We start from the raw sequence: 12,912 nt of genomic DNA, 5'->3' as shown, positions 1-12,912 counted from the left end.
ACACAGTCTACCTTAGTGGAGACCTGTCGACACAACTTGTAGACCGACCTTCTAGCACAAATGAGGGTTACAGAATGCCGTTCCTGGAGACAACTAATTTCTCAAGGCGAACAGGCTCAAAAGATTATTGCCAGGATCAAAGCTGAAGAACAAAGTGGGCAAGATCAGCCCGAGCAATCGGACCAAGCCCAATCTTCTCCTGAGCAATCGGACCAAGCTCAATCTCCTCAGTCAGAAGGGGAAGATACTACGACCACTGAAGCTAATCCTCTTCAGTAGGATGCCGGGTCTCCAATAACTATCACGTTAACAACTACCTCTGATAGTCAAGCTCGTTAGATTGTGGCCCACTAGGCGACGTGCCATATCTACCCTTTTTTCCCCATGCACTTATTCAAGACTGGGGGTTGGTTTATTTGTAGTTCATTGGATTATGAATAATAAAATTTCTGGTTCAATAAAATACCTCTGTCAACCACAGAATCTACCAAAACTATCACGTTAACATTTACCTCTGATAGTTCATCAACTTGTCAATCCGCTTCAATAGGATGACAGGTCCACTAAAACTATCACGTTAATGATCACCTCTGATAGTCTGCTCCCTCCAAATTCTTCTGCCATGGCCTACCAGGTGATGTGCCTCTATTTCGACTTCATGGATAGTGCCTCACTAGGCAATGTGCCTTGTCTACCTCTTTTTCTTCCCCTGCTAAGTCTTAATCAAGACTGGGGGTTGGTTACTTGGAATCCATTGGATTAAGAGTAACGAATCTTTCACATCGTCGAGTTAACATTACACTTCTGACGATCATCACCCTCACAGAGTATGAATGCAGCTTGCATCACTCCCAATTTGTCACGTTAATAATACACCTCTGACAATCAACTTATCAATCCTTGTCAATAGGATGATAGGTCCTCAAAATTGCGCAAATCGCAATCTTCCCTAGCAAGACACTAAGTCTTCAAAATCTTGCTCAAATCATGAGCATCACAATTCATCGTTCTGATGACAAACTCACTTAGCAATTCTCCCCAGATAAGTCCATAAAGTTACTCTAATCACAACACATTCCTGTCACGTTAACAATATACCTCTGACAAATTTACTTATCAATCCTCGTCAATAGGATGATAAGTCTACAAAGTTACTCCGATCGCAACACACAAATCCTGTCATGTTAACACTAAACCTCTGACAAATCTACTTATCAATCCTCGTCAATAGGATGATAAGTCCACAAAGTTGCTCCAATCGCAACACATTCCTGTCACGTTAACATTAAACCTCTGACAACAATTCACTTATCAATCCTCGTCAATAGGATGATAAGTCCACAATCGTCAATAGGATGATAAGTCTCCAAAGTTGCTCCAATCGCAACACAAATTCTTGTCACGTTAACAATACACCTCTGACAAAACCCACTTATCAATCCTCGTCAAAAGGATGATAAGTCCACAAAGTTGCTCCAATCGCAACACACATCCTGTCACGTTAACACTAAACCTCTGACAAATTCACTTATCAATCCTCTCCAATAGGATAATAAGTCCCCAAAGTTGCTCTAATCGCAACATCCTCCTGTCACGTTAACATCAAACCTCTGATAAGTTCTCAAAATTGCTTCCATAGCAATATCTTTCTTGTCACGTTAACACTACACCTCTGACAAAATCCCCTTATCGACTCTCTTCAATGGAGCGATAGGTCCACAAACCCGTCAAGTTAACACCACACCTCTGACGACCAAATCAACTTATCGACTCTCTTCAATAGAGCGATAGGTCCATAAAATACTGTTAGGTTAACATAACACCTCTAACAGTCCCCCCTAATGAACTTGTTAAATCCTTTTTTCCAACAAGAATAGCAAGTTTTCATTATAAAATCCCCAGCAGATTAAATATTTTCTAGAATTATCCTAGTGATAATAAAGAAAATTTTTGAATTTCACTTTAGGTGAAAATTCATGCCAAGTTAATACTATACCTCTGGCACTTCCAACTTTCTTTCGGTGTTTCAAGCCACACGGGAAGAAACGACACCAAAAATCCATGCCTTCACGCATGGGAGACTTTATCTCGATCCCTAATTAGAGATAAGTCTACGCCTAACACGCGTTGCCGGTTAATCTTTCGCCGTGAAAAAGACACCAGGATTCATGCCTGGGGGAATTTATCTCGATCCCTAATTTGAGATAAGTCTGCATCTAACACATGCTGTCGGGTAGCCTATTCCCGTAATAATAGCAAAGCCTACGTATTCAATATCGTAGCAGGTTGTTATTAATAACGACAAAATCCATGCCTCACACGCATGGGGAACCTTATCCTAAATCCTAAGCAGGGATAAGCCTACGCCTAACACGCGTCGCCGGTTAGTCCTTTTCCGTAAAAATGACAAAGTCTATGTATTCAAAATCATAGCATCAAGTCTAAGAGGGTTTATTCTCTTAGCACAACGTTACATGTGGAACGGACTTAGACAATCCACATGCTAGCCCGATTCAAACGGTAGTCGGTAAAGGCTTATCAAATCCGTTGATGGCTGAGGGTTTGCCAAAAATCCTATGCATGTTTTCAGGCCCGCCAGCTTAATGGACGTGAGCCAAGACTTGAAACGAATAAGTTGAAGACAAGTCTCAAAAAAATGCATGAAAGTCACCTCCGCGTCTCACATCGAAACGTCAAGGTCAGACCAGCGTCGCAAAAACGATAACGCCGAGGTCAGACCCGCGATGCAAAGACGATAACGCCAAAGTCATAGCCGCGTTTCAAGTCAAAATGCTGAGGTTAGACCAGCGATGCAAAAAAATCATGACGCCGAGGTCACAACCGGGTTTCAAATCCAAAACGCCGAAATCAGCCCCGCGTCTCAAGTCCAAAACGCAGGGGTCCACCCCCGCATTCCAGAAGCAGGATTATGACGCATACCTTCACAAAGGTCCTACGTGGCAGATCCCTTCAACCAAGACGCCTTCAAGCAAGTGCAGAGAACGACTCCTTTACGACAAGGAATTAACAGCTCTAAGATCAGAGTTAAGATCCAAAGTATTCCGAAAATTCGTCCCAGTCAACCGCGAACTTTCGAAAACTTTGGAGGGGGTTCTGTAGGCTGTCTAAAAATCAAAATAGATAGCTTATCAACAGCCTTCACAATCAACATCGGGAGTTACAATCTGACGACTCTCATATTCTCAAGGAGCCAAGACGAAGATTACAAGACAATGATCTTTGCAACGCTATGACAAAAAGAGATTACTTGGTGATAATCTCTGCAAGGCAAGACGCGGAGGTCCTCCCCGTGTTACAACATCAAAACGCCAGGGTCAAACCTCGCGTTTCAACATCAAAACGCCATGGTCGAACCCCGCGTTTTAACATCAAAACGCCAGGGTCGAACCTCGCGTTTCAACATCAAAACGCCAAGGTCGAACCCCGCGTTACAACATCAAAACGCTGGAGTCGGACCCGTGTTACAAACAGCCAAAACGCGAGCGACCCTCGCGTTCATCAATGTTCAGCCAATACCCAACCTCGCGTCTCAATCCTAAGACGTGAGGTTAGGGTCCTGAACGCCAACGTGGGCGTTTGACTCATTCAACATGAGTCGAACGGTTCTAAAACTGTTTCCCACGATTTGGGGGCGGTTACACCCCACTTAGGAGAGGTTTAAGGGGCGGTTTCACCCCCTTAATCCTCTATAAATAATTGAAGATCAATTCAGTTCAAGCTCTCCTCTTTTTCGGTTGGATTTTCTGGGCTTGGATCGACCACCAGAGCTTTCTTCTAGCCTTGGCTATTAACCGATCTTCGGTTCAAATCAACTCTTTCATAGAGTTCTAAACTCGTTCTGAGTTCTCAAACTTGCCACGCAAGTTCTCCACAACGTCAAATCGTGAGGAGAAGACATTGTTCCAGTGAATCAAGACGTGCGGATCGTCAACGGAGAGCAAACTCGACGCGAGCATTCGAGGGAGACACTCCATCGCCACCGTGAAGAACCCAGTTTTAAACAAAGAGGAAGAACCAATTTCGTTCTCCTCTCTTTTGTAATCAAGTTGTAATCGGAATCAAAGAAATACAAATCAATTTTCTTTGTTCTTTTCTTTGCAATTTTCCCTGCATACAATGGCGATGAGGGAGCAGAGGCGAAACTTCTGATGATGAGATTAAATTAGATGGATATTGTTAATTTATTATATTAGAGTCTAGACTATTCTTGTTTGATTGTCTTTTTGCTGATATTTTGGGACTTAAACTTTTAGATTTGGGATATTATATCTTAATATCTAGTATGTATGTATTTTTGATTGACTATTATACTTTTGGATAGCATATGTGCTGGTATTTAGTATTTATGCATCTTTGATTGAGTGAGTGAGTGTATGTGTATAATAAAGATCACAATTAAAAATTAAAAAATAAAAAACGCTTAGAGAAACCGCTTAGGTGCGCGATAGGCACCGGGTCAGGCGTTCGGCGTCGGGTTCTTTTTTTAAAACCGAACCTATATATATTGACAGATAGACAAAATTACATCAGGAGCTCCTCTCTAAGTATGAGAGAGCGGCAAAAAAGTAAGACAGACTTCACTTGTACAAAAGTCAAACTATGACCTGAAATTACAGTAGCTTCTGAAGATACAAAAGCGCAAACAAACGAAGAAATTTCCACCAACGGCGTCGACAATATGGACATCCCATTTGATCCAGCCACAAAAAATGTTGAATGGATCTGGACAGGTCCAATTTATCAAGGAAGTAATGGATGCACGATAGAGTGGCCAAGCTTCGACAGGGCATCAGCCACTTGATTTGCTTCTGACATAGTGATGCACAGGAACTCCCCGAAGATGTTGATGCATGTTTTGCCAAGGACAAATGAGCTTCCAATGAGGGCACATATGACTGATGCTTTTGGCTAGGCTCATGGAGTCATAGTAGGCTATGGCGGGATGACCCTAGAGAGATAATGTGGTGGTTTTTAAAAATAAAACACGTGTCTAATTTATATATTGATGTGATTAAAGATATGTATGATAGAGTAACTATAATATGAGCTAATAATAATGTGCTGGGCACCGGCTTCGACGCCTAGAGAGCGTCTAATGTAACATTGTGTCTAGAAAGTTGGTTCATAACTGATGCAAAAAGATAAAGGCTTAAAGCTGATCCTTGGTGTAAACCTATAGTAATAGGGAACAATTTACGCACTCTATCATTAGTTCGTACTTTAGTTGCTACTCTATCATACATCTTTAATTACATCAATATATAAACTAGATACATGTTTTTTTTCTAAAACCCATCACATTACCTCTCTAGACACTTTATCATAAGCTTTTTCTAGATCAATGAAAACTATATGCAGATCATTTTTCTTCTCTCTATATCTCTCCATCAATCGTCTCCAAATATGTATAGATTCCATAGTTAACCTCCCAGCCAAAAAGTATAAAACTAAATTAATTTTCAGATATACTTGTCTCCTTTTTTAATCTTTGCTCAATTACCCTCTCTCAAAGTTTCATAGTATGACTCTTGAGTCTTATACCACGATAATTTGAAGAACTTTGTATATCTTCTTTATTCTTGTATATCAGTATCAAAGTACTAATCCTCTACTCATCAGGCATTCTCTTCGTCTCAATAATCTTGTTAAATAATTTAGTTAATCATCCTAAACCTATATCTCCAAGACATCTACAAACTTTAATAGGGATACCGTCTAGTCCTATGGCTTTCACTTTTTATTTTCTTTAGAGCATCTTTAACTTTGTTAATCCTAATTTTTCGACAATATCTATAGTTTTTATCATTCACAATACGAGCTAATTCTCTATTTTGCTCACTTGTTTGGTTATCATTAAACCAGTGTTATCGAGGTGCGCGCCTCGTGTGTACTAGCACTTGAGTCGGGGCGCACCGAAGCGTGCGCCCCAGACTTAGACTGAATATGAGTTGGGTTTCAGGTTTTACACCCGCAAATGACACAAACCCGTTTTGTAAGTTGAGATGAATTTTTTTTGGGTTTCAAGCCGTTCTCTTTCTCTAAACTCACGTGCCTGCTCCCTCTCTCGTCTTTCTCGTCTCTCTGCTCCCTCCCCGACCTCGACAAGTCGGCCGTCGTTGCCGATGACGATGACCGACGACGATGCCGCCGTCGACCGGCCCCGACCTCGACAAGTCGGCCGTCGTTGCCGATGACGATGACCGACGACGATGCCGCCGTCGACCGGCGACTTTTTCAACAAAATCAAGTTTGTTCCTGCTTTTTTTCTCCTTTTTTTGTTTTTCTTCTGTTTTTTCTATTTTGAAAATATTTCACATAATTACATATTTACATCATGTAATAGACTCTTTCTTGCTAGTTGCTACTTCATTCTCCAATTTTTTTCAAGTTTAACCTGTAAAAAGAAAATAGTAATTAGTAATTTAGTATAATTGTTGCTAATTGTTACTTCCCTCTCTAACTAGCATGCTAACTAGAAAATTATGAACATGTAAATTTGTAATTGTTACTTAAAATACATATTTTATATTTTAAATAAAAATACATATTTCTTATTTGTTACTTTACAAAATCAGTGAGCATAGTTTGATGATGTAAGTTGATATTTTCATAATTTCAGATGTAGGTGACTAATAAACTTGAGTTAGATGACAATGATAATGAGGATGACTAAACATTCTGTTATTTTGCTACTTGCTTGTTTTGTTTCGTTGACTTTTGCTTATGTTGGATATTATTTTGCATTGTGATTTGTGAAAACTTATGAATTTCGCTATGTTATGCATGCTAATTAAGACTCTTTCGTGATTTAGTAGGTAAAATTATATTTCTTAGTCTTTTTATATGACAATTTATAAACATGTTGGGGCTATATGCTTGTTTGTCTTATGTTGAAAAATATTTGTTTGAGGTGTGCACCTCAATTCAGTGAGGTGCGCGCATCGTTGTGCGCATGGCTCATGGTGCGTGTAAGGGGCCTTTGCGTCCCGCATTGCGCCTTGCGCTTTAATAACATTGCATTGAACAATTAATGAAAGTAACTCCTTTACCTCTTTTATTTCCCCGTCGGTCACTAGAACTTTTTTATTTTTCACTTTTAATATATCTAATATTACCCAAATCCCTACTCTTCCTTTTTCTAATCTTAGCAAGCTTATATATATCTTTCTCTCTCTCCTTAGATTCTAACTTCTTATAGAAATTTTCATAAGTTTTGTATTTATTCTCACTAACCGCTCCTTTTGCTTCATTCTTTGCTAGCTTATATTTCTCTAAGTTTTCTCTACTCTTAGACTTTTACTACCCCTTATATAAAGTTTTCTTCTTTATAATAATCTTTTGCACACTCTCATTCCATCAACTCTCCTTACCATCTAATCTATACCCTTTAGAATCTCCTAGTAGATCTTTAGCCACCTTCCTAGTACAAGAAGACATGTTATTCCACATAATATTAGTCTCATTATTTATATTTTCTATACTTCTTTCATTATCTTATCCTTAAAATGCATTAAATGCTCTCCTTTTAAATTTTACTATTTAGTTCTTAGTCTCTTGTTCATGTTAGTTTTTCTACTCCACTTCTTAATAGATATGTCTAATACTATCAAACTATGTTGTGTAGTTGAACTCTCTCCACGTATAATTTTACAATCTTTACATGTTAACATATCTGCCCTTCTAGTAAGAAAAAAGTCAATTTAACTACTATTAAATCCACTTTTAAAGGTTATTAAGTATTCATCCTTTTTTTGTAAAAAATGTATTTGTTATTATCAAATCATATGATGTTGCAAACTCTAAAATCGATTCTCTCAAATCGTTCCTATCTTCATACCTGAAATTTCCATGGATCATCTCATATTCATTATTATTCTTACCAACAATGTCCATTAAGATCCCCTCCTATAAACAATCTCTCTCAATGGAATTTCTTGTACCAATTCATCTAAGCTATCCCAAAAATCACTTTTAGTACTCTTGAGCAAGCCTACTTGTGGTGCTAAAGAACTAATAATATTAATAACCTCTACATCTAATACAACTATTATTAGTATTATTCTACCTCCAACTCTTTTTACATCTACAACAATTTCGTTTATTAAGTTATCTACAAGAACTCTCACTCTGTTCCTATTCTTCTCTTTTCCCGTGTACCATAGTTATATCCAGCATTTTCAATTTCTCTAAAATTTTTACCTATCCATTTAGTTTCTTGTAAACAAATTATACTTATCTTTTCCATCCTCTTTCCGGTAAGTGTACCTATATTCCAAATAGCTAACATAATTCTATTCTCCTGTAAAAGTCTCCTACTATTTTTCTTTTATATTGTTCTAGTTTATGTCTAATACTATTTGGCAACCTATTAGAGGATTGTAGACTCTTAGGGGGGGTTATTCATTGGGGTAATTTGGGACAAATTGCGGTAATTTGTTCCAATGGGGGTAATTTTACCCAATAGGATAATTTGAGTGGGATAAATTGGGATAAACTGGGATAATGGGATAATTTGAGTGGGACAATTGGTATGATATTTTTTTATAATATTATATTTATAGCTCAATTAAGTTTAAGTTTAACTTAATATAACATCAAAAAATAAATAATAGTTATAATATACAATAATATTATTTTTAAGATTATTTTAATATAAAATAATATAATAATATTAATAATATTAATATTAATCAATCTTTGAATATTTTGATGTTTATTTTAATATTTATGCTATATTAACAAATTTTTTAATTGCAATAATTGTTCAAACATACAACCCCAAAATCTTTAATAACACACAAAAATTTTCAACTGTCATACAAATCACCAGAGCATAGTTTCAACATCAAATTATCACAAGTACGTAGTTTCAACATCAATTTATCACAACAATACAAGAAAATTCACAAGTACATAGTTTCAACATCAAATTATCATAACAATACAAATAAAACACCATCAAAGATCTGCCTTTAAACCAGAAAATGACAGTTGTGGTTGAATTGATCCACGACGCCCATTGACCCAAATCAACAAGATGATCTCAAATACGTACCTGGGTGCGCAAGAGGCGGCGGAGGAGATGGCGCTCGGCGAACGGGCTCGAGAACGACGACGGCGCTGGCGGAGCGGGCGTTCGAGCTCGAGAACGACGTCGGCGGAGTCGGCGAAAGAGCTCGAGAACGGCGGCGAACGAGCTCGAGAACGGCAATGGCGGAGGGGGCGAACGAGCTTGGAGAAGAACATACAATGCATTGAATTCATACTGCAATCGGTGAAATCACATTCAACACAGCAATCATAATAATGGAATTTCCCAATTGATAAAAACCCATTTGAGATCTGGATCCAATAACCAAAACCCATCAGCCCAAGCTCCTCCTTGAGCTCCGCCCTCCACCCAATAACCAAAACCCAGCAAACAAACTAATTTGGGGGAGTTTTATAGCTGGCTCGACCCCGATAACCCTAGCTGGCTCGACCCCGAAGACGGAGGAGCGCGCGGTGGGGAACGAGAATGGCGGCATCAAAGTGGGGTAATTTTGTTCCAGCAAACGAAGTGGGGTAAATTTTGAGGGTGGGGCTGAGGGGGGGTTTTATAGCTGGGATAATTTGGGGGAAAGTGGGGTATTTGTCCCCCAATTACACCAACAAACTAATAACACCACAAAGTTAACACCAGTTTTAATTACACCAATGAATAACACCAAACATTGTTGTTCCAAAAATTACTCCATTATCCCCCAAATTACACCAATGAATAACCCCTCTTAGAACACCCTTGCTTACTTGTCATTATATCAGGGTGATAGCGATGTAACGCGTCACTTCCGAGGGATGCCCTAGCAAATCACCCTCACTTATTTATCATAGTATAGGGGTGGTATCGATGCAACGCGTCGCGGCGTGAACGCCTCAACGACTACTTTATAGAATTCATTTTTCATGTGGATCCGACTATGTTTTACACTAGTTGTCGGCTACCTAATACAATCCTCCTCTTTTATTCTAGATTGGGACAGATTATCCTAGCTTGGGACCGACAGTGTTGGCAACAAGATAAAAGCACTGGCAAGAAAATATTATGCATGTATTCACCTACAATTTATACAGACTTCAGAAAGAAAGTGAGAAATTGTAGTTCTCTATTTCTTTCACTCTTTTCATGGAACAAGAACCGAGATTGACCTTGGACCGCTACGATACCCCCAACTCCACACTTTTACCAGTGTGTAACGCTTCAATGGCACAGCTATCAAGTTTTCAACAGATATTGTTGAAGCAAAACGCCCTTCCAAGGTACTTTCCATACCCCAGTGGGACGGCTTGACCCCACTGAACAAGGCATTGTTAGCTCTAGTACCAGGTTTTTAACAAATATTGAGACAGCACCTCAATAACTGCTAAATAACCTACTATGGTTTCAACAGTATGTTGATGAAGAGTTCTGTCCAATAGTGTATTTTTTCTGTTACGGTTTTTTAATTCAAACACTAAAAAGAAATATTCACATCTCTGAATCGCAATTTTGGTTGTGATATATGTAAACGAATCTAGCAATAGCAGGGAGCACCACTCAACCACCCTACATGCGCACCAAACAAAGAAATACACAGAGAAGGGAAAAGAAAAAGCTCTCAAACATATATATATGTAGGGCGTTAGAATTCCCAACCATGTAGTAGTGGAAATGAAATAGTATCTTGGGAAACAGCACTTTCAGGTCTACCTGCTCATAAAGTTGTTCAGCTCTGGCTGAGAGATTTTTTTTGTGCCGCACACCCCATAAAAATTTCATGAGACCAAGAAACTGCAAGTTGAGGAAAAAAGATTAAAACATCACCAATGGCAAATGAACAATATTTATAGCAAATTATTGCTGTTGACTTACAACTGCAGAAGATGTCGCTACAGAAAAAATATGCCCATATATCCATTGACGGACACAGCAAAGGACAGGCTTGTAAGATTCTGCTCGCGTGTCTGGACATTTATACTCCTTGCTTCTAGATCAAAAAGATGGTTAAAAACATGAGAGTGCAACTCGTCCCTCACAAAGCTAATAGTCATTTTGCTTAATATTATAACTAGTTTGTTTGAAAAACAGTAAATGAATAACGCAGTTCAACTGGCACATTTGAAAAGGATATAGTCCATAGAGCATCTCAATACATACATACAAACGAGGCAATGGGCACGGGAAAATGGATTTTAATGTCGGTTTTACTGTCTCGCAAGCAAAACGCAAGAACAAAAGGTCAATAATTGGAACTGCATCAATGGTAGCTTCTTCCTAGCAAACAAATTGTACAAAAAGAGGAAAAAAGAAAAGGAAAGAGATTAAAAAAAAGATTGTGAAGGTAAGTCAAGTACCCATTAATCAAGGCTCTTTTCTCTAAGGAGTTTCTTAAAGTATCTATAACCTTTTGTTTGGCAAGCATAAAAGTGTCTTCTTTCAGACCCATATTGTTCCTCGACTTCTTTTCATCAAGTAACCTCATAATATCTGCCTCTTCAAACTGAAAAGTCGGAGCACTCAAATTACAACAATTGAATTGCTTCTTTATTAAGTTGCATGAAAAAGAAAAACTAGCATGGAAATAATAACAGACCCATATTTTACCAGCTTCATTGCATAAAACTTGAGCATGTGCATTGCAGACATGGTCTTCTACCCACTCTGTCTGCATTTAACACAAATTCATTAACATTAGTTATACGAGAAAACATACAGAATGAGTCTCCTAATACATCAGATAAATGATAAAGTAGCTTCAATAGTTCCAATATTGTCAAGGACTCACAAATTTTTTAGCTGTTTGGCTAATTTCTCCATCCTCTATGCATTTCCTCCCTAGCTTCTTGTAGCCATGTGAACACTCCAGTTGGCCACTGGAACAATGTCCATTGGCAGGACAAGGTTCACAAAACTCTGCAATAAGATTTGCTTCATCAAAAATGGACAGTACTACTTGTCAGAAGAAGACAAAATTGAACGCCAAACTAGAAATATTAGTGGCAATGGAGAATTATCCCGTAAATGCTAAGATGCAGCTTACAACAATCAATCATTTTAGAACCGAATATATCATGGATAGATAGCTATATAATTAACGTGTTTCACTGTGTATAGAACAATTCCCCAAACAAAAAATAATTATACCCGACACATGGACGTGGCATGCACTGCAAGTCACAGCATACCCAGTAGAACAAAGTCAAAACTCGAGCGTGTTCATGCAGATGCTATGAAGTTAAGACGGTGATGCTTAACAGAAGACCATAGTCCTGTCATTGTTCGAGCTCCCAAGTTCAAAACTGAATTGAATTCAGGTACTAGTTCAGGCAAAACATTATCAATGAGACCAGACAAGTTAAAAACATTTCGATTTTGGAGAATTGGTATGATCATGAAACTTTACACATAAGAAATTCAAACATTTTGACCTCAACTGTGCATTATAATATCATACTATCAGAATGTGAAAATTGCCATCGGGCTGAAATTTGTGCAAATTGCAGTATCATTAAATTTCAATTCTTTTCAGACCGAAATTGCCATAGCCTCTAATGCGACTAAATTCGGCCCTGTTCTCTTTTTAAGAAAATGCTGAAACCCTAAGCTCACGATTCATCGGCACGAGGAATCAAGAAAACATAGATAAACAAAATGTACAGGCAGGAAACGTCGGGGTTTAGGGTTAGGGTTTGGACCGGACGTCGGGTCTTGAGGAGCCTCGCGGGAGTCGCAGAAGGGGTTGGGCTGGCGATTGAAGAAGACGACGGCTCTGTTGCAGGCGAAGGCGACGGAGGCGGCGATGGCGATGACGGCGAAGAGCCTCACGACCTCCTCCTTCGAAGGGAAGAGATCGGGTGGAGGATCTCGAGGGA

General features: G+C 38.7%; 1 protein-coding gene across 1 annotated transcript in view; it reads right to left on the bottom strand.

Moving 5' to 3' along the window:
* The window catches only part of LOC109825528, a gene marked incomplete at its 5' end in the record, with an annotated part of 25,175 nt that extends 12,265 nt beyond the window's left edge, over window positions 1-12,910 (bottom strand). The window contains 6 exons of the mRNA XM_020392379.1: window positions 10,751-10,831; window positions 10,913-11,027; window positions 11,395-11,540; window positions 11,634-11,705; window positions 11,826-11,953; window positions 12,736-12,910. Coding sequence (XP_020247968.1) covers window positions 10,751-10,831; window positions 10,913-11,027; window positions 11,395-11,540; window positions 11,634-11,705; window positions 11,826-11,953; window positions 12,736-12,910 — 717 coding nt within the window. The remainder of the gene's footprint in view (window positions 1-10,750; window positions 10,832-10,912; window positions 11,028-11,394; window positions 11,541-11,633; window positions 11,706-11,825; window positions 11,954-12,735) is intronic.

The sequence above is a fragment of the Asparagus officinalis genome, chromosome 10, assembly GCF_001876935.1.
Source record: "Asparagus officinalis chromosome 10, Aspof.V1, whole genome shotgun sequence".
Classification (NCBI taxonomy): Eukaryota; Viridiplantae; Streptophyta; class Magnoliopsida; order Asparagales; family Asparagaceae; genus Asparagus; species Asparagus officinalis.
The sequence above is the reverse complement of the archived record's forward strand: the minus strand, read 5'-3'. Positions and strand labels throughout refer to the sequence as shown.